Genomic DNA, 23,758 nt, shown 5'->3' with positions numbered 1-23,758 from the left:
CATAAAACCAAACTATGTTAAAAACAAAGCTACATGTACATATACATGTACCAACTTGATAAGTCGAAAAATTATTTGCTATAAATTTGTGTTGAACAGAAGTCCTATGGTGAAGGAATTGTATGTGAGAGCATTTCTTCCTGGGTTAAGTATGGTATGTGCTTAGCTTACTATAAGCAGAAGCTGTGCATGTTTTAAGAGCATAGTTGAACAAGCAATGTCTTTATGATCTTGACTTAACATGTCTGAGTCCAGCGATAAAGGAATCTTCACAACTGGAGATATGCCCTGTTGCAGAGAGCAATTCAAGATTGGAGGTCATTCTGGTCGCCACCAGTGGATATTTAAAAACATCAAACCCCAACCTATTTGTTACAGGGCAGGCTTTTTAGATCACGAGACCAGAGCTACTCTTAATGTAAGAAATATCTAAAATGAGAAAGAGGAGAGAAAAGGAGTGAGAGAAGGAAAGAGAAGGAGCCAGGTAGGAATAAAAGGGAGAGAGAAAGAGAGAAGGAGAGAGAGAGTGGTGAATAAGAAAGAGTGGTGAGAGAAAGAGTGGTGAGAGAAAGAGAGAGAGTGGTGGGAGAGAGTGTAAATAGAGTGAGAATGTGAAAGATAAAAAATGAGGGGGGAGAAAGAGAGCAATTTAAGGTTGGATGCCCTTTTTCTCACCACAAGTAGTTTTCCTCAGAATTGAACCCCAAGCTGTTGTTTACAGGTCAGATGCTCTAGACAACTAAGACACAGCTGCCATCATGTGATTGTGGATTGTGGTTTAACTAAACTACGCCAATCTGCATTGAGTTTTGAGCTTTTGAAAATGAGTTGTTAGAGCAAAAACATTTACTTAAAAATGCTTTGAAATATATTTTTGCATAAATGAGCTTTTACACTAAAAAACTTTAGTGTGAGAGATAATTAGCTGGGAGCTGTAAACATCTATCTAAAATTATCTCTGGTGTTTATACAGAAAGCTAGAACTCTATGTAATAGAGCTGAACAAAGCTGTTCTGTCCAATTACAGCTAAGACATTTTTGTTCACGGATATGCTATATAACTGGGTGTTGTACTCTTCTGTTTGGAGTTGCTTTATCCCAGCCATACCTGAAACAATATATGATAGTTAAGACAACACTCCAAGTTGTGAAAAAGTTCATCAAGTCATAGGAAAATGAAATATGATAAAAAGGATATTATACTCCAGACAAAATAATAATTGAAAACAAAATTCTCTTGTCATTTAGGTCATCGATTTGTACTAATGATACATCTTAGACTTTCAAATGAAATCGACCTAGCAATAGTCTTGCAGGTATATTACTCCACTCATCAGATTCATTTAGAAACCACAATAAGAGTTTAGTTACTAGTTTAAAATGTACTCTACTTATTTCACTCTACCTGATTTTGAAGCTGGCCAGTACAAGGTTATTGTCTGGTTTTTATTGTACTGATGGTATGCTCCGTAGCACAGGCCCACACTATCAGTTGAGATGCTTGAGGCAGTTGTTGTACTATTCCAAACTTCGACAGCCGAGGAAGAGCTGATATCATACTTTCTGACATAATTTCGGTCATCTCTGAGAAGAACAAAGCCATCAGGTAGACTGCAGATCTCAAAACTCTTTTGTAGGACTGAAACATTACGGAGGTGTTTTCCAGATAAATCATAAACCCTCAGTTGATAATGGTAGCTGGAGTTATCGACAACAATGATCTCTTCTTCTCTTATGACCATTGGCTGACCTGAATACCATGCATCTGTTGCAAATCGAAAAATGTGTGTTCCTTCTTGTGATGGACTGTCGATGCAGAAGCGCTGACACTCTAAAATCTTGCTGACAGAAGTGACAATGTAGATGAATTCATGGTGCTGCAAGACTGACACAACATTGGCCATCGCGACAGAAAACTTGGTTTTTTTGCAATGGGCATCCAGTAGTTCTACTTGGTTGTTGTAGCAGAGGAGGATATCTTTCTGATCTGTAAACGTTACCCTTTGAGCTTTTCTGTTGGATGAAGACCCATTGAAGAATTTCACTAGCTTGGATGGTAGAAGAGGTCTAAACTGTACTCCGATATCAGAAAAGCCTGTGAATAATCAATGAAATCAATTAAACATGCATAGTAAGTAATTTTAAGTTGGATCAAAGATGGTAGTCTAAAGAGATGGTCACACACACACGCGCACACACGGACATGCACACGCACGCACGCACGCACACACACACACTTGTGAGTCATCAGGGAATATCTATATAATGGATGAGCCATTGAACCCATGAACTAATCGCTACTGTAATAAGAGTGGTGCTCATCAGTCCAGTTGTCAAAGACATGCTAAGAGCGTTAGCAAAGCAAATTTCCTCACACAGGAATTGAACTCTGACCATCTGTGTTTTATACTGAGCCCCTAACCACTAGACTACTCTGCCACCTTGCCATGACCAGATAATTATGAACATACTGATTAGTCATGACAATCTCTCACGATGCATGGGACTGTCAAACATACTATCTGTACTGTAATGAGGAATTAATCATCGGACTACAGGATCTCAAGCATTTACCTTAGTTTCATCATTTTTATGACAACTACCAATTTGTTTAGTTCGAGGTCAATAAGTATAACCAAAGGTCAAAGTCCATATATAAAGCGCACTAGGTTATAAGGATCATTGTTGAATCTTGTGTGGTATAAAACACCTAGCTTATTGGTGTGTTTTCTTCGTAAATTTAACCTTTAGCATTTCTAAATTTAACGTAAATGAAAATAGAAATTTCATGACTTACAAAATCTTTAAAATTTTCGCTTTTGGGATTTAGACAATAATTAACTTTTATAGTAGCTATAATAATAACTTTTATAGTAGCTTCGTTTATTTGGTGTTAAAATTTGCAACACAATTAAAATATAATAAAATGTATGAAATAAAATGAAGTCATAGGTTTTTATATCCTATGACTTCATTGTTTTTTTATATTATTGTATGGAATTTTTGTAGAAGGTAACTGCAAACAATGATCATATTAGACTAGTCACAGTTTAATAATGAATAAATAAAAATTTTTTTTAATGTAATTATGAAAATATAGTTTGTTAACCAAATAAACTCACTATTGTTTGATCTGAGCATTTCAACTGCGGTCAAGTTTTGTTGATTTAAAACTCAAAATATCTTGGCAGTCAGATTACCTCAAAAACAATCGCAAATAATAGAAAAATACTGGTACTTTTTTGGAAAAATCTATTAAAAAATTTTGTAAGTTCATCTTTAATCTGTATATGTATCTTAAAAGTTGACTTGCAACAAAATTCACATTACAGTTATCCGATATCAAGAGATTCACCATGTCCTACTCTGCTGTGTGGTAGGTGCAGAATACGTGGAAATGTGAATAAAGGCTCTTAAAATGAAGTTTATCGCAGCCATCACGGAAATGCCGTAGGTTGAAATCCCTCTCCAAAATGGCTCAAATAGGACATAGCTGAACACGATGCACTTTTGTTTACACTTTCATGCAACCTCATTCATCGAAATAATTTCACAAATATACTGCACACATTTATTAACAAGCTCTTAAAAGCTCAAAAACGAACAGTTAATCGCCGCCATCACGAGACTGCCGTAGATTAGAATCTCTTTCCAAAATGGCTCAAATGGGATGTAGTTGTACAAAATAGCTTCTGTTTACATTTTCACGCAACCTCATTCGTCAAAATATTTTCACAAATATGCTTCACACATTCAATAAAACCATTTTATTGTTCTTACGTGTCTCTTTCATCGTCTATGTAATGCTGCCAATTTCAGCACTGATATCTTATAACCTACTGTGAAACTTTGTTTAGTATTTTAACCTTAGCTCGAAGGAGTACCTATCATTGTCTAATAAACATGACGAGCCTGTTGGTCTCCTGTGATAATCAAAAAATGCTGCAGAAATTCTTCACAAAGTATGGGTCACATGATCAGATTACAACTAGACGATTAGACCAAGCCGAAACAAAACTGTAAAGTAGCGAGCATCTATATTTAATACGATAAAATAACGTTTTCGGTAAAACCCGAAGTATTTGTCATAAACTAGTGCTACGAGAAGTTTTATATTGAGCCTTTCATTGGCCTTTAAATTCCTGAACATTCGTGAAAAATTTGCCTTTAACATCACCTGACAAAACAATAATCAAATGTAATGACTATATCAGAGATATAAACTGATTCCAATCTACGGCGGCTTTTCATTGTTGACCTTCTAAGAGCTTGTAATCACATTTCCACATATTTTGCACCTACAACACAGCAGAGTAAGACATGGTGAATCTTTTGATACCAAATAGCTGTGATGTAAATTTTGTTGCAAGTCAACCTTTAACGTTTGCTTTTGTTTGTTGGTCTTTTGCTTTTTTATCATCTTTGCGTCCAACAATGAAAAATCTGCCTCAAAGAGGATTTGATCTCTGAATCTCTATGTCTCAAGACCAATTATCTAAACCACTGTCCTACGATGAGTAGTAGATGATTGTGATGACATTGATTACATCGGTCAAAATACTCACACTAAAAGCACTTGAGGTTATTAACTAGCACAGTTGATCGTTACGCATAATGTAACGATTATTAAGCTGACTTAAAACATGGCTACTGTTTTAGTAGAGATTTAGACTACCGTGGAGCCTTGGTTCTTGAATGGTTCTCGGTTAACTCGGTTTTCGACCAAAAAATTTGAGATTTGTTCGTCTCAGGTCTCGACCATAAATTCGGTTCTCGACCAAACCGGAGCATGCGCATTTGAATTAAACATTCGGAGCAGCTCCGAGAACAGCATGTTTATACATTTAACGATGTTGTTATGAGCCACTTTCGGAAGGTTCTCAAACAAAAGGAGAAGTTCTGCGTCATAAATTCTTTACAAAAAGGAGCCATCTGGGAGGACGCCTCGTCTCGACAAGATTTTCTAAGGACACAACTCCTCCGGTCGAGTTACCCTAAATTGTTTTGGAGGAAGATTCTTCTTCAAAGATGTGAAGTACACGTGCCATTGCTGTTTCTATTTTCTTTTTTACACGACTTTTGATGTAACTGATCTGTTGCACTTTTTTGCTGCTTCATTATCAACTTCTGTGATTTTTGGTGTTTTACCGTAACCTTCGATGTTTTTGACGATTTAAAAGTAAAGCATACAAAATGTTTACTATTTGTTTTCTTTTTCTTCATAATTGATAGAAAATCTTTTATCAGTATGCAGTATACAGTACAGTTTATGGTGTAAAATGATAAAAAATACTTTGCCGAAGTTGTTATATCGACTTGGAACGGATTAAAACTTACCTACATTAGTTCTAATGGGAAAACTTGTTTCAGATCTCGAACAACTCGGTTTTTGAACAACGTTCTAGAGCGGATTGTGTTTGAGAACTGAGGTTCCACTGTAGTAGCTTATAAGGTAAGTTACTCTAATTCAGTGTATTATTATTTTATTACCAACTGAATTGGTTTCAAACACCGCTATTTCATTACCTGTGCAACGCCGGACATACGGCTAGTTATATATACAAACAAGCGACTCAAAGCAAGTAATCTCATATTTCACTCACCCATCGGTGCAACAACCATTTTACGTAGAATGCCACAGTTGCCCGTTTGCAAAGCCTGAGATGAGGAAATGCTTTTCCGATACCCTTTGTTCCGTCTGATGTTCTCAACGATATGCAGCTCTCGCATATTCTTACTCAATGTCTTTTCAAGGTCATCAAGTTGCTGCTCTTTTTTAACAAGTCCTTCACTGTATGCCGTCACTTCTGTGTCCATTTTCACAGGAAACTCTCTTATTTCCTTCTTTTTAACCTCGGCACGGCGTCGGATTTCAGCAATCTGCAACAATCGCGCATAACAAATGGTGTTTGATTTTTTGAGTAAACCCGATTTTCTGATTTTTAGAGTAGTATACCCTAGCTGATTTTAGGAAAAATGTTTGATTGCTTATTACGTGTTTGTAAAAAATGATACCTCAAAAGTCTAGTTTTATTATTGACTTGAGTGTGTTTTTATACTTGTACATGTAGTTTGATTTCATTATATAGTCACTGTATGGGAACAGGTACAAACAATGTAGATTAATGTTTTATCAATGTCTATCGTTTTAAGAATAGCACTTATGTAGATTTATCGCAAAAAAAGTAAAAGAAATAAAGCTGTCTTAGTAAGTTTATTCTTTAGAATAGATAGATCTTTTAACTAAAAATTATCATGTAAAATTGTGTAAACAGCAGTAAAATGTGGTAACATATACCAGTAAACACTTGCATACAGAAAACTTTTGCATTGATTACACAACTATAACTTTTATGTAGCTTCGTTGACACTTTTGATTGTTTGGAACAACTGTCAAACTTTTACCGACAAAATAATTGATTTTGATATCGGCAGAAGTAGATAACACATTAAGGCAAAAAGATTAGAAGGAAGTCGTTATTCACAATATAAATAAAAATAATTATAATTAAAATATCTCAACTCCCAATATTTAGTTTGTGTCATTAATAGCTTTTGTAATCACTCTGATTTTGTATATACAGATATGCAGAAGAAAACATGTGTACATGGACGTAGATGTTTTAGCAAATTTATAGGCAACTTTCTAAATTTTCTGGAAGCGAAGAAATATTGTAATTAATTATATTCCAATGCTTCTGCACTTAATACATATTGGAAAGTAAAGGCTGAAATGGGAAAGGTGTGAAATGTGAAATTCCTGATGTGAAATTAAATTTCACATCACAAAATTCACATGTAAAATTTCAGCTACTAAACATCCTGTAAAAAGCTACAAGCAATGTTAAATAGCTTATCTACCTTTCATAAATGCCTGAGATTATTTTGAGAGCTGAATTTAGAGAATTTTTTTAAGACACCCATCTCTATATTTCTAGATTGGACTAAACATCCCAACTTCCATCTCTAAAAAGTTAGGTTACATCACATATTTATGGGCGAAGTTTGTTGTGTCGACTGTGTCATTGCAACACCAATATTGAATCGTTTTAAAAAAGCCTTCAAAAACAAAAATGACCTTGAAAGTTAGAGGACCAATCTTTATTTTGAGTACAAAATCGGAATCAGTGTATCTGATTTACCTGATTTTTCAAGGTCATGTAAAGATGTGTAAAAAGATTTATAGTTACCTATTAAGCTATTTTTGTGTCACTACCACCTGATGATTTCAATCAATTACGTGAGTTTTTGATATTTCAGAGTTGTGGTTTCATTTTAAGTAGAAGACAACTCTCACTTTTCAATTAGCCATAAAAGGGTTAAAAGAGTTTCTATGAGGACTAATACCTTTTCTCATTTTAAGCAAGCTCATTAACGCTATATAAACATAACATTCGTGTTACATTAACATAACATTAACGCTACATAACGTCGTTAACATGATGCAGCATCCTCTAACAATAACGTATCTAATAATCCATACTTCATCAAGCCTTCGACAATGAAGAGAAATATGTAAGTGGCAGTTTGGATAAAAAAGTTAACTTTTATTTAGTTGTAGGTAATATATGCATTGAGCCACTAACCTCTCACTTACCTGCTGTTCAACAACAGAGTCTACAGCTGCTAGCTTCTCCTCCAAGTTGTAGTTTACAACCAGCTCCTCAAATGTAGCCTCAGTCTCCTTTTGCTTTTTAGTGAAGGTTGAGTGCTGCTCTGAGACTGATGCTATCAGCTTACTGTAGTCAGAGGCAAACTGCTTTATAGATTTAGCCAATGAACGGAACTTGTGCTGTCCTCCTACATAAAGAAAGTGGACATACATGAATTTGATGCAATCAGACAAACGCAACTGCCTGGCTTTCAGACTGTTTGACAAATTTGATCAATTAAATATGTATCTGTGGTGCAGCTGGATATAAATACGGCATGATATGATCCAAAAATTTATAAGGTTTCTGGATTAGACCTAGAGACGCTTAACTATTTCGCTATCGTAAGCCGATGTATCGGCTGTACCACTAACAGTAATTACAATTATTAATAACAGATTTTAAGAAACATGGACTGTTTTGTTACTAGATGCACTATGTGGCAGTAGAGGCAGTATGTGAATGTATATACATGTATATCTTTTTTCTATAAATACAAACAAATAATACATCACTATTTATATTTTCTTTGAATTATATCTATGTTTGCATAATAAAATGAACAATTATCTATGCAACGCAAAATATCTGAATCGGATTGTTTTTTAACAAGAATCGGTATATCGAATCGGTATCTGAATCGGCTGGTGAAATTGAAATCGGGGCATCTCTACCTACAGCACAACAGAGTGAGACATGGTGAATCTTTTGATATTTAATAACTGTAATGGGAATTTTGTTTTTTCAAGCATTTTCTAATATCTTCTCTATATTTTTCCATTTTTCCTTCCTTTCTATACCAAACTTAAGTGATTATTTTTGGTAATATTCATTTCTAATAGTAAAAGAAATTAAGCTCTCTTAGATGTTTCTTAGCTATTTTAAAGTTTGGAAGATGAATATCTATTTAGTCTCTTTGATCTCCTTTTTATAGAGTCCATTCTTCTTATTCACAGACTTGTCTGCTCTATGGCTCTGTTGTCTTTATTCTCCTGAATGGGTCTAAGATGTTTCCTTGTCCTCCTGATAAACCTTTAATCTGTCTCTGTAGTAGCCATCTGGTTTTACTGCTTTATACCTGATAACTCTTTTATCCTGTCTTCATGCCATAATTTAATGCAAACTTACTGATATGACCCTTTTTTAGTTGACTCTCTTCGGTTTGTTCAAATTCTCTCTCAGTTGGACCTTCACATATTGATCTCTGTAAGTTCGCTAATATTCAATTAGTGGCCGTCTTGAATTTATTGCTCATCTTTAGTCTGCCGTTCAAGAGCAGTTGATCAGGTCTACCATTTATTTCCAGCTTTTAGTCTTATATATCAACAAAATATACTTATATTCCCGTCTATACTATAAATAATAATAATAATAATATTATTATTATTATTATTATAACGTAATATTACTTATATTTCCTGTCTATACTTATATTCCCGTGAAAGCCGATGTATCGGCTTTCACGGGAATATAAGTATAGACAGGAATTCGATGTATCGGCTCATCAATAGGGTTTCACTTTTCTTTACGAAGCCTACACATTAGCTAGACCAATCAAATTTTGTCATAAGTGAAAATCTAAATATATAAATCTCAAAGTCTGTCAATTGGCCTTTAAAGCAATAGCTATTAAAATCTAGGAATGAAAGATCGGCATCGCGCTGGATTTGATCTCGTAACCTCCCATTCACCAGGCGATAAAGTGAGCAATCAGGCTACGCGAGATGCAATGAATTTATTAAACAATATGAGCCGTTATGTCGGTTAAAATACGCATAGCACTCTGCGTTACGCAACTTTACCAAAGCTTGCCCTCGTGGCTCTTATTGATAACTTTAGCAATACGGATATATGCTTACTCAAACCAGTCTTTGGCAATGTGCCAGGCTAATAGCAAGTAGCAAGCAACAACATTACCTGCCACTGTTTATAAGCTGTTTTTTAAACCAGTGCAATGTCAGGCATTTGACTAGTAATATAGCATAACCTATGATAAAAACAATCTATGTCATCACTAGGCAAGTTGTCTGGCAAAGAGATGTGTTGAAACAGTAAATTGTCTATAAAATAAAAAAAGAGATGAGAACAAGATTTTGTTGATATATAAGACTAAAAGCTGGAAATAAATGGTAGACCTGATCAACTGCTCTTGAACGGCAGACTAAAGATGAGCAATAAATTCAAGACGGCCACTAATTGAATATTAGCGAACTTACAGAGATCAATATGTGAAGGTCCAACTGAGAGAGAATTTGAACAAACCGAAGAGAGTCAACTAAAAAAGGGTCATATCAGTAAGTTTGCATTAAATTATGGCATGAAGACAGGATAAAAGAGTTATCAGGTATAAAAGCAGTAAAACCAGATGGCTACTACAGAGACAGATTAAAGGTTTATCAGGAGGACAAGGAAACATCTTAGACCCATTCAGGAGAATAAAGACAACAGAGCCATAGAGCAGACAAGTCTGTGAATAAGAAGAGTGAATTCTATAAAAAGGAGATCAAAGAGACTAAATAGATATTCATCTTCCAAACTTTAAAATAGCTAAGAAACATCTAAGAGAGCTTAATTTCTTTTACTATTAGAAATGAATATTACCAAAAATAATCACTTAAGTTTGGTATAGAAAGGAAGGAAAAATGGAAAAATATAGAGAAGATATTAGAAAATGCTTGAAAAAACAAAATTCCCATTACAGTTATTAAATATCAAAAGATTCACCATGTCTCACTCTGTTGTGCTGTAGGTAGAGATGCCCCGATTTCAATTTCACCAGCCGATTCAGATACCGATTCGATATACCGATTCTTGTTAAAAAACAATCCGATTCAGATATTTTGCGTTGCATAGATAATTGTTCATTTTATTATGCAAACATAGATATAATTCAAAGAAAATATAAATAGTGATGTATTATTTGTTTGTATTTATAGAAAAAAGATATACATGTATATACATTCACATACTGCCTCTACTGCCACATAGTGCATCTAGTAACAAAACAGTCCATGTTTCTTAAAATCTGTTATTAATAATTGTAATTACTGTTAGTGGTACAGCTTTATCTGTGATAATTAAGTCTCTCTTCTACTGCTGAACGCACTGCTGTGCCTGTACAAGTTAAGAGCAAATAAACGTTTCGTTTAATTACCGTTAGTGATTCAATGATCTCAGTGAGACGTCTTTATCTTCTATCACTATCGATGTAGCCAGTCATACTGAAGAAAGACTCACTTGCCACAGATGATGGAGGACAGGCTAAATATCGATAAACCACTGAGGTTATTTTATGCGATACAAACCATACATCATATCGTCAGGATCAAGAGAGAGATAAACAACTTTATGCATCGACTGCTCAAATTACTTTTGTAATGCTAGTGAATAGAAATATTACACCGCATTCTTGTGTCTCATCCTTGTTCTTTTGTTCGTGATTGGCTGCAATAAATCATATCGTTGTAATTGGGAAATACCGCACTTTGTGATTACGTCCTAACTAAAGCCAAAAGATTCCTCAGCTGTGTGGATGTTTATTAGGCTATAGACATGAAATAGATTGTGTGACAGGCCCGGAATTCATTGGGTAAAAATAAAGAACTTGCAGCTGATGACTTTTTATTAGTGTAGCAAGCTAAAATACGGTTTTCTGCTAAATATTTGATCTGTAAAAAGTATCTGAAGTTACCGATTTTTTAAGAAAAGATCGACCAATACCGATTCAGATACTTAATACTCATATCGGCACCGATACCGATATTAAAATGGGGGCAACTCTGGTTGTAGGTGCAAAATATGTGGGAATGTGATTACAAGCTATTAAAAGCTAAAAAATGAACAGTTAATCGCAGCCACAAAGACCGCCGTAGTTTGGATTCTCTTTCCGAAACGGCTCAAATGTCACGTAGTTGTGGTAGATGGTTTCTGTTTACACTTTCATGCAACCTTAATCGTCGAAATATTTTCACAAATATGCTTCACACATTCAAAAAAACCATGTCTATTGTTCTTATGCATCTGTTTTATCGTCATTGTAATGCTGTCACTTTTAGCAGTGATATCTTGTAACTTACCGTAAAAATTCATTTAATTTTTTATCCTTACCTCGAAGAAAGTACATGTACATATCATGGTCTGATAATCAAGACAAGCCTGCTGGTCACTTGTGATAATCAAAAAGTGCTGCAAAAATTGTTTGCGAAGTATTGGGCCACATGATCAGATTACGACCTGACGATTAGACCGAGCCGAAACAAAACTGTAAAGTAGCGAGCATCTATATTTGATACGGGGTCTTCGGTAAAACCCGAAGTGCTTGTCATAAACTAGTGCTACGATGGGTTTTGAATTGAGCTATTTATTGGCCTTTCAATTCATGTGGGAACATCACGTGACAAGACAATAACCAACTGTAATGAGAACGTCAGAGAAATAAACAGATTCCAATCTACGGCGGCTTTTCGTTTTTGAGCTTTTAAGAGCTTGTAATCCCATTTTAACATATTTTGCATTTACAACACAGCAGAGTAAGACATCGTGAATCTTTTGATACCAAATAACTGTAATGTGAATTTTGTTGCAAGTCAACCTTTAAATTATCTTTGTCAACATTCATACAATAGACCACCTTGTGAAAACTCCACATTATAACACTATTTGGTGACAACAGTACATTGGTTGCTTATTCTGCTTCTGACATGCAGCTGCTCCCAGAGAATTTTGCCAAGGCTGCATCTCTGTTTAACTTGGATATTATATCAAAAAGACAGAGTCTATGAACCAACCAATCAAACCCTTTTTCAGCCTTTTTAACAGCCAAAGAGATCTTCATCGACCAAAAACCAATGGTTAAAGCCACAGACACATAAGCGTTGTATCTAACACTTTTAGAAATTAAAGGAGCTCTAAGTTAGAACAGACAAAGCTGTTCTTGGCAAACTTCTGCAAAAATTTTGGAAGGGTGAAGAGAAGTGTAAAGTGCCTTGAGCAATGATTCTGTCAATTATCTTATATGAAGCAGAGCCCTGGACAATTCATCAAGCTCAAGTAAAAAAACAAGTTTCTGTGATGATGAGACACCTGAGGGCCATTATGAACATCAAGTGGCAGGACAAGATCATAAACATAGAAATCTTAAAACAGGCAGGCCTATCAACAATGACTGACATCCTCATTGAAACTAGTCCGAGATGGCTGAGTATTGTACACAGAATGAAACGAGACTAACTTCCAGGTCAGTTATTATATTACACTTGAAATTATGTGGTGGTAAAGGCTGGTTCACACTATATCACCGTATGAGGGTATTTTCCTTTCGGCGTTCATGGTCGATTTTGTGAACCGTAAGCCGTTGGCTTTGATGAAACGATGCAGATACGTCGGAAAAGTTTGCTGATATTTCCTGACTTTGCTGATATTTTGCCAAGTGACGATGCCCGCTTGTGCAATGTGAACAATTTCAATGATAGTAACACACGGTCGCTGATAGCATGATTTATTTATTTTCGTTAATGATAGTCGCTGCAGGACTAGTACTTGATTCAAGCATGCAAAAACAAAAAGGTTTCTTCGCCCAAAAAATAAGAACACTACGTCACGGAGTGTTTGCTGATGCAAACGCCAATGGGTTTGGAATAGTGTGAACATTGTTATCATTGAAAATCACCGAAATATTGTGGCATCAACGCCGAAATACGGCGATATAGTAGGAACCAGCCTTTAGCGAAATCAAGGAAGGCCGAGACACTGCTGCAAATATATAGTTAAAAGGAACTTTAAATGGAGGCAGATCAATACAAATATCAATGTCATGCCTTGTAAACAACTGATTGGAGATCTACTATCATATTAAACTTTTCGCAAGCAAGTTTGTTTGGGCTATTTGAGACCCACTGGGCAGATTAATTTCTCACAAATTGATTTAAAAAAAATCATTGATACACTTTAATTTATAATATTGTATACACATATTATGTTTTTATTATACAGGTAAATACAAATAAACATTTATAAGTCAAATTCTTAAATAGGTGTTTTTCTAGCTATAGTAATTTTGGAAGCATTTGCCATTGCGGAGGCCTACACAACAGTCTTGACATCATGTGCTTATTATTGTTCCTCTTTGCCTATAGCCTTTGGAGAATGCTATGACAGTAAAAGAAAGTTGTTTCACTCTGGGAAAAAATTCAGAAAGCAGTAACAGAAGCATAAACAAGCTACAAACAAAATTCTCCATTCTATTCAAATATGTTTTTATTTTTGATTTTTCGTTTGTTTAGTATTGCAAAAACGATCGTTTTTTTTCTCAAAACGGCTTATCTTTTGGTTGCTAACAGAGACCAATATATTGTAGTTTACTATTAGTAAAAATATTAAATAAAAAAGGCAATAAGCTAATCAGAAATCAATTTACAAAAAACGTTTGCGTGGTGACATAATAGTCGCTCTGCCCATTGGCGTCAGTATCGCGAAACGACAATAATGTCGCTATGCCGGCAAAAGGGTTAATAAGATAGGTTTCTATAAAGATTCTATAGGGCATTATAAAGATGTAGCGAAGAGATATTTTAAATGGAGGCAGATCAATACAAACTCATGTCAGATGACGGCTTGTAATAGAGCTGATCGGGGATCTATTATCATACGTAAACCACATCCATAGACAGTCTTAGTCACCTCGACTGACTGTGACAGAGAGAGGAAAAACTTCAAAAAATACCAACCTCGGTGACAGCAATGTTGGTCTGCTCGTGGAGTAGTGCAAAATATAGGCAACATAAATAATGAATAATACAGAAAAGAAATATTTGTAAAGCAATTCAAACTAGTACAAAATAAAATCTATGAGATCGCATCATTCCAAATTTGACACTCACCTTGATTACACGGAGAAGTGAGGTCACACTCCTCGCAGACGACCACATCACATGTTTCACAGGCTAAAGACAACTTTTTGTTGTGAGTGTTACACATTGGCCTGTCATACTTCTCCGGAAATTTCCGATACTCAAGAAATGGCACATACTTGTGATCAGTAAGAAAGTTATCATGAGCCTACAAATAACAAACCGAGCGTAGTCGTGAGTGAACAACTCCTCAATTTCCATATAATAAAATGCTCAATCATTGGATTTTCGGTAGCATACTTATGTCACAGATGGCATCTAAAATAATAGAAATTATCATATGATTGCTGTAGATCTCTATTGATGAAACAATTTATTAATAAGAAATTTAGGCAATAGTATATTAATAGTCAAATAATTATTGACTATTGATTAATAATAGACATATATATATATATATATATATATATATATATATATATATATATATATATATATATATGAACTTTTTACCCTTTTGTAACCAGGCGCCCACGGGACTGAAATGCACAAAAAAAAACAGGCCAATTGGAATCATAATGTCAACTTAGGACATGGTTGCAAGAAAGCTGCTGCAGCTTACCTCTGATTTGTCACAGAGTTCTAAATATATATGCAATGGAAAGCTGAGAAAGTTATCTATAAGCTGATATATTTTAATTGCAATTAACATTTGAATATCTTATAGTCTGAACTGCAATTTGTTTGCGCCAAAAAATGTACTTAAAATGCGAAATTTAAACACATTTTCTTGAATTTATGAATATATTTGAACAGAAAATGAGTTATGAGCCTTGAGGGTTATTAGCGTTCAAACATTTTTAGCATAGTAAAACCTTTACGCATAACCATATTGAAAACATAATTTACATGTAAAAGAGAAGATTTCTGCTATGCTTTTAGCTTGCACATGAGTTCTAAGCCCAAATATTAGCCATAAAATACAGATTCTGCTTTGTATCGCGAAGTGCAAACTGTATTGCAATTATTCAAGTTAATAGCTCGTCGTTATATAACAAATTTCTAAAGAATAAAACGATTTAAAAAGTCTATCGAAAAGCAAATCTACATAGATTGCAATGAGCTTGGTTTATCTGTCACGTTCGCTTTGAATGACATTTTCTGTATTCTTCTTTAACTCTTTTGCTACCACAAAAGTCGATGTATCGGTTAATCAATATGGTTTCCACTTTCTTTTCATAACAAACCCCACACATTAGCTAGACCAATCAAATTTTGTCTCCAATGAAACAACCTTGTTGCCAATCACGTGTAACCAATAGAAAATGTTTTGGCTCAAAAATTCCCTTTCCAACTATTTTTCAAAACGGGAAAACCAGACACCGCATTCCTTCAACGCAAAGAAAGCGTCAGAAAGTTTGCGAGAGTGGAATTTACTGAACATATCTATACCTATCACGTAGAAAACTTTTTTTGTAAACAAGAAGCATTTTACAGTAAAATGATATCTGATTTAATTCTTGAGACATTGCTTAAATACTAGCGATATGTCACTTTTTCCAAAATCCGTTTGAATTAATTTGGGCAGAAAAATTGTTTGGTCAGAATGTAATGCGGTAGCGAAAGAACTAAAGAGTTAATGTAAGTTTTATATATTCTTAGTAGAGAACAGCAAAAAGACTCTTTTGTTTTGTGACGAGTTTAAATAATCCTTGCAATGTTTCTAAATCAGGAATGCTTCATGTTTCTTACAGTAGTAGCACACCTTACAGACCTTATGCTTTTCTCACAGTAGCAATTCAAGCTACCGGCAATGAAGAAACAATTAAGTAAATCTTTTTAATCACGATCAAGTTATATCAATTTTAATCTTGAAACATCCTGGCAATCGGATCACTTTAAACATTAAAAAATATTGCAAATGATAGAAAAATACTGATACTTTCTGATGAAATAAAAAAATTGTGTAAGCTCAATCTGAAATTGAAATAAAAACCTATTGTTTCATAACAAGTTAAGTGGCTAATCAATAATCTATAATTTAGTAGTCACTCTAGGGATGAAAAATATTAAAAAGAGATATATAACCTAATTTTTACCGAAACTTTTGCAAAGATCTTAAATACATGTAGCAGCTTACAAATTCATATATAAAACATTTTATAGTTAAAATTTCCAAATTTGAAAATTACAGACTATTGGGTTTCTCTTTTCAATTAAAAGTATCTCTGATGGCAGCAACCTATTTAAAATCTTGTCCTTGTAGAAGCATTAAATAAATGACTAAAGTCTTTTTCTGTACAAAAATAAAATAAAATATCTTCGCATTAATAAAGACACCTTTATAATTGTCAACAAATTATTATTAGTGCACCGAAAAAAAAGTGGCTTTGCTAATCTTAGTTATAAAAATTACATGTTTATCATCAGTTTACCTGTTTGTGCTCCTCACACATCTTAACACTGCAGTCTTCACAGAAGCAGGTAGCCTTATTCTCACAGTTTTTAGAGCAGGCTATGGGTGGGAGTTTGTCTTCTCCTGTATTAGAGTTTTCTTCTCTCTCCTGAGCTGTAGGAAGTTCATTTAAGGCAAGACCGCTGTGCAATTCCCTGTAAGATTCACAGTTGACGTTTAAAATGTTTAAAACTCAATGGTTGAAACGTACTAACTTGGTGATCAACAAATACAATTTTGATGTTTAACTTTTTAAACCTTATCGGCCGGTTTTCCGTAAATCCTGTAAATTACTGTAAATCCTTGTGTATGAGCCATACCAGCAAAACTTTGTTTAGAAGTTTGGAGTGCGGCTTATACACAATAGCGGTTGTATAATTGTAATCAGAATTAAAACTGTTTTCGTAACTCATACACTAAACAGATTAGTAGTTACATATTACACATGATTTTCATAAGTCAAATTTTATAAGTACCCGCGCAGAGCTATAAGCTAAAGGTTATGTTTTTGACAGAAATTCCTGTCTATTTGACAGTTGAAGTAGGTCCCAGGTTTAAACAGTATAACATGTTAATCTAGCATATGATCATTAACAGGTGGTATTCATTTAGTAAAGTTTTACAAAAATGTCATTGTACTTGGTTGTACCAATCCACATTGGTTGCACTTCATAGTAAACAGCAACTTAGTCTATCTGTATCATCAAATCACTGAATGATGGCGCTGAGTCTACCCTGAAAATTATTTCTGATTGTATAAGAACTTAGTCTATATTCAAATCATTACATATTGAAAAGGAACTTAATCTATTTGTACTATCAAATCAGTGAATGTTGGAACTGTGTCTATTCTTATGATGACTTTATATGGAATTTTGAAAACTGGTCTTTTTTCACCATCACTTCACAATGAACAGGAACTCTGCCTGTCTGCTCTATCAATTCTTGTAATGTTGGAACTGGGTTTATCTTCACAATTATTTCATACTGAACAAGAACCTAGTCTATATGCACCTACCCACACTGGTTGCACTTGGTGTCCACCCCACCAGCTGAGAAGTCACCCTGAAGGCATCCAAGACAGAAGATATGACCACACGGCAACCGTCTTGGATCTACCATGTTCTTCAACTCCAGCATACAGTATCCACAGTTTGGATCATCTGCATCCATCTTGGGTCAAGGTCACAAGATGAGTCAGCTATTAATGAAATGTATCATTTAAAAGGTATTAATATATAGGTTGAAGTGGCCAATTTAGAAATGGTCTCCTCATGAGCTTTCATCAAATAATAATCTACCCATGGCTTTTTGGCTGTTTATACAAATTACATACAGTCATACTTTGACATACGAGCTTATTGTGTCCAAAGACTGAGGTCTCATGTCAATTCTCTCACATCTCAAATCAATTTTTCTTATATAGAATAACTAAATACAAATTAATCCATTCCAACCCGCCAACAATTTGATAGTACAATGGAAAAATGAGTTATTAATTGTTCCAATTCACCACCAAAGCTCACAAAGTAAGAAATACCTATCTAGTGGTTGTGATCTGCAACAAAATGTAACATTATCATGTACAGTACTGTTGGGACTCTCACCTTTGAGACCTGCTAACAGTGTTGTGAGAGAGAAACATGATGGCAGCACATTCGATGTGCTACGCATTTGTGACACTAACCTTTAACCTTTAAGCATTTGGTAACCTAAACTTTAAATTTAACTTATTTGAACATTTCTTACTAAAACACACTAAAAATATGTTCATCTTACGTTATGCTAAACTTAATTCTAATTCTGTTGTTATTTTCAGTTTTTTACGTCTTTTTTTAATATTTGGCTCCTTTTGCCTCACTTTCACCTTCTCTTTTAGCTAGCCCTTTTAACACATTTTTCGAGAATGACCAAGCGAAGCTTGTCTCGCAAGCAGCCTTTTACATACTGGGCCACCTAATGACCCTATCAAGAACAGTTTCGTATGCTCATATCTCTAATTTTTCTTGTATCTCAAGGCGAAAATATGTTCGGAATTCTTCTCGTATCTAAAATTTTTTGCATGTATAACTGTAGTTGGTAAATAAAGGTTTACACATGGAATAAAGAGCACTAGAAAGACACATTAATTGATGCAGTCTTGCTATGCCCTATTCATTAATAGGCATACTGTAGCACATAATCTTGCAAAAACTTCTGCATGGATAAATTTCAGGTTACGAAATATTTCTTTGGGAAAAGGTTACCTCTTGTTATTATGAAATGAATTTCAATTTAGCAAAAGTCCAAAAAATTGACTGAAAATATACTTTAGAGTTGGTAACAAACTGTGACCCGATGCCGCCATCATATACTAAATATTGATCAATTGGAGGTGGCCAGTGAAAGTGAGCCGGAATTCACAAAAAAATTTTGTTATAAAAATTATTCTCTAACTTTTTCGAAAAGTTTAAATACCTTCAAGTAATTAATGAGTAATTCTATGGAAACCAAGTTGCAGATGACCTCATGTGTTTTTTCACACAAGTTGCAGATGACTGCAACTTGTGTGTTTTTTTCACAACCATTACACCAGAAAAATTATATTGTCTAACTTCTTCCAAAATTCAAATATCTTTAAGTAATTACTGAGTAACTCTATTGAAATAAGCTAAGTAATAGATGTACTTATTAAAATCATGATCAGAGATGGTCTCAGATGAACCTGCACTTATAAGTACTGGACTGCTTGTATCTGTTTGCACTCTTAGCATGTGCATAGATAATCTATTGATAGGATAGTCTAGTGATAGCTTATCATAGTCTATAGAAATCAATGGAATTATACTGCATACATGTCCTGAGACATGAATTACATCAGCAGTTCAAACAGTGTTGGCTGACTTGGTGATGAACCTTCGACTTTGTGATTTCGCTATTGCTAACATTTTATGTAAGATAACACTTGAGATTTCATACATAAAGAGATAACGTTATCATCAGAGGGTCAGTTTGTCATGCAATATTGTCAGTACAGTAGAACCTTGCCATATGAATGCTTTGATATATGAATGCTTTGAAATACAACAGAACATTTTCAAAAATATGTGCTTTGATATACCCTAGGACACTTATGTATTCGCGGCATCTAACTTTCGCGGTTTTGCGGTGTCATCCTCTCGCGAAAATTTAATGAACGAAACTAAACTATCATAACAAACGAGTGAAAACGCGAAGTTAAATAGCTTTGTTCATTGATATCCACAATAAAATTGTCATATTAGAAATGCAGGCAATTTTCGTCTGTGGTTGGGATAAATGGGAAATTTCTGGTAAACTCATTATAGCTAATACACCGACTGAGCAGCGTGGCAAAGCAAATTAGGATTATATCAGTTTAGTCACCGAATTTGTAACTGATGAGGATGAAAATCTGGTAGGTGAAGTCATAAAATTGAAGAATAATTATTGTAGTGATGAATTTTATTACCAACCCAAAACAATATCAACCCTCATCAGGTCCAACCACATTATCTCATTCACTGCCAACCATGTACAAATTCGCTACTGGCCTAGTGCCAGCCATATTACCGAAATCGCCGATATTGCTTCATGATATGTATACAGTATTTTTTCAAGTTCTATTTTAATTATCTGTATAATCACGAAAATCTAAATTGGCTATTATGTCATCAACAACTAATTACCTGTTTTATGACTCGCGCGGGGTAGTTAATGAACTCACAGAAAAATGTTCATTTTTAGATTTGAAATTCTTAAACAAAAGTTTAAAATTGCTTCGTTGTTTTAGGCTGACTTTAAAGAGAAATCTTCGGACAACACAGTCAATTTCATAAAACTCTTAAAGACCGTGGGTTATGTGGTCAACAAATAATAAAATCAGGTTACCACGCAATTTCTGAGAAAGTCCAAAAATGCCTTTATGGCAGTGGCCCCTAGAAAACGCATAAATGCGTTTATGGCAGTGTAAACGCATTTATACAGTTTATACAGTTTTGGTTGTGAAGTTGGTTGTTACCTATCTATTTTCTTCTTCTTGGGATTCGAGTGTGAAAGTCACGGTGGAAGGGACCTAGAAGTCATTAATAGTCTAAGAAACAAATGGCAGCAAGTGATCAAATTGAATTGTCGATCTCACCCACACATTTCAACCTGTGGTTTACAAATACGAACTAGTTCCAAATTGAATTTTTTTCTTATTAGCGAACTGGACCTGAGGAATGTAATCTGTTTTTTTCACTGCATTTATTTTCACATCACTATATTTTCGCACTCATCAGAGCCGCGAAATTAAGTTGCAGCGAAATTTTACTCTGTGTGCTACTCACGAAACTAAATACTAGCGGAATATAAGTGTCCTAGGGTACAACAAAGTATTTGAGATGTGATTTTTCGAGGAGTGAATGTTGTTGTAAAGGGGACTGATACATGGCCGTCGGACTGTTTGTTAAAAGTGTTAACACTTCGTTGTGTAGTTCTTTTTCATTACATTCTTTAAAAACTTTTAAAAAGAGGCCGAAACAGACCTTGTTTAATAACTGCCCTGCAGTTTCCGAAATTTTTGTCTTATGATGCCAGCACTGGAATGAATTAAAATTGTATTATAGTCTACTGTATATTATACGTAATTTAATTGTGTTCTGTTGTGGTTTCATAACTCTTGAATAGAATATTACAGATTATATCATTTTAAATAAGAAAAAATGCTTTGAGATACAATTCTTTTAATATACGATAGTGGTATAGAACGAATTACATTTGTTTGTCAAGGATCCACTGTAGGCGACATGAAAAGACGAAAGCGTGTGACATATGGCTACTGTCTGATTTCAATAACATCGTGAGGCCTTTATGATTTAACCAAAGTATGCGAATAGTAACTACACAGGTTGGAATCAAACAAATAGTAGTAATATTATTTCAGATGTTTCTTGTGCGGTTTGTTTAACGTTCAGATGATTGATCTGTTCGAAACCAATTGGGCATGATTGAAACTGATCTATCATATATGTTTGCACTTTAGCTTTTAGGCTGATTTTTGTAACAAAGGTTTCTGAAGTCACAAGGTATGGTGTGATCTTTGGCCAACATACATATGTGTTGCTGTGTTGCTGCTCCCACCTAGTGAGAGTTATTCCTTGAAAATGATGTATGACTTCGTAGATTACTGTATGCAATGGCTGCACATGTTTTTAAGAGCATCCTTGTTTTTGGCTTGTGTAAACACTTGCTTCTCATCTCAGCCGTGTGCGCTCAGTCGTGAAAGGGGGGTTTAACCCTTTGAACCCTAGCCTTCCTTGTCAATGTGTGTTAGTAATCATGGGCAATTTAATTTGTTCAACAGTCCCAAATTTTTTAGCCTTTGTTAAATATATCTACATGTAAATGTGCTCATAATACAATGATAATTATAGTTAGTATCACATAAGTCTTTATTTGCGTCACAATCATCCATGACCTACCAACAAATGAGTCATATCGATCTTTTCACGATATCGTTCAATTAAAAAGTGTTATTATAATGAAGGAAGTACATAAAAATATTTGAAAACAGTTGAAAATGGGAGTGAAATTTCTGGTATAATGCCCTGTGTAAAAATTAATTTGATTGGTTTACGCTGTTACTGAGAAACAGCATTTGTAAACCGAGCCATATTATTCCGGCTGTTAGGGTTTCTGATAGACCCTACGCAACGGCGAAATACCGGCATTAGGGTTTAAACTTTAAAGGGTTAATATAAATGCCATTCCTGTCATCACCAGCGACCTTTGCAGAAATTCAACCATGACTTGCTTGCATATCAGACGTTCTAGAACATTCTAGAACATTCTAGAGTCTAAACAATCAGGCCATAACTGCTTTCTGAATTCTTATGACTAGAGTAATGAGGGAATTCCCCACCTCCAGCAACCACAGATGAGTAATTAATTCGGGCTAGGCTGGTAGGCAGGTTTAGAAGACAGTAGCTTTTTGTTAAAAACTGACAAATATGTAACATTATTGATCAACTTGACAAGTCTATGTAAAGCTCAGCAACAATAATCTAATTGATTTTAGTAAATTGATATGTTGAGTCTTATCTTTGACCACTTTGTTGGAAGCTTAATCCTTTGAACCCTAACGGCCAGTATTACGGCATTGCGTAGGGTGTGTCCAAAACCCTAACCGCTGGAATACTGGCCTTCAGATGTCTCTGTTTACAAATGCCGCTTCTGAGTAACAGCGCAAACCAATCAAATTATTTTTTGTAAAGGGCATTAGACCAGAACTTTTACTTCCATTTGTAACAGTTCTCAAATATCTTATTCTATTTCCTCCATTATAATAACCATTTTTATTGGAATGATATCAACAAAATTGATACGACTTGTTTGTTAGTTGGTCATGGATGATTGCAATGCAAATAAAGAATTATATGATACTAACTATAATTTCCATATTAGATTGAGTCATGAAATGATGATGAATGTGTGCTTCATGGATATGATTCTACTGTAACGATTTTTACAAGTTTTTAAAATCTACGAATTTCTACAGTTTTAGCCCGAATGACTGTGAAACACTTTTTTTCGTTTGATGACATTTGCTGTGTATTGCCAGACCTTTTTGCAAATGTTTCACCAAACATCATTGCATTATAAGCTCTTTTAGATATATTTAATAAATATTTAGGCCTATAAACTTCAGATGGTTTGGCAAATTGCTGAAGGTCACTGACACACATTGACAAGGACGACCTGGGTTCAGAGGGTTAAGACATGTTTAAGCTATATCGCCATTTGCATCAGCAATTACTCCTAAT

General features: G+C 34.6%; 1 protein-coding gene across 1 annotated transcript; it reads right to left on the bottom strand.

Moving 5' to 3' along the window:
- Nucleotides 1–977: 977 nt before the first annotated feature.
- Nucleotides 978–18,128, bottom strand: LOC137398298 (uncharacterized). Its single transcript, XM_068084405.1, has 7 exons — nt 17,974–18,128; nt 16,936–17,110; nt 14,531–14,708; nt 7,598–7,800; nt 5,604–5,880; nt 1,406–2,095; nt 978–1,108 (listed from the first exon to the last, which is right to left on the bottom strand). Exons 1-7 carry the CDS (start codon nt 18,126–18,128, stop codon nt 978–980), a joined length of 1,809 nt encoding a protein of 602 aa, XP_067940506.1.
- Nucleotides 18,129–23,758: the final 5,630 nt, after the last annotated feature.

The sequence above is a fragment of the Watersipora subatra genome, chromosome 6, assembly GCF_963576615.1.
Source record: "Watersipora subatra chromosome 6, tzWatSuba1.1, whole genome shotgun sequence".
Lineage (NCBI taxonomy): Eukaryota > Metazoa > Bryozoa > Gymnolaemata > Cheilostomatida > Watersiporidae > Watersipora > Watersipora subatra.
This window is presented reverse-complemented; position numbering and strand designations above follow the sequence as displayed.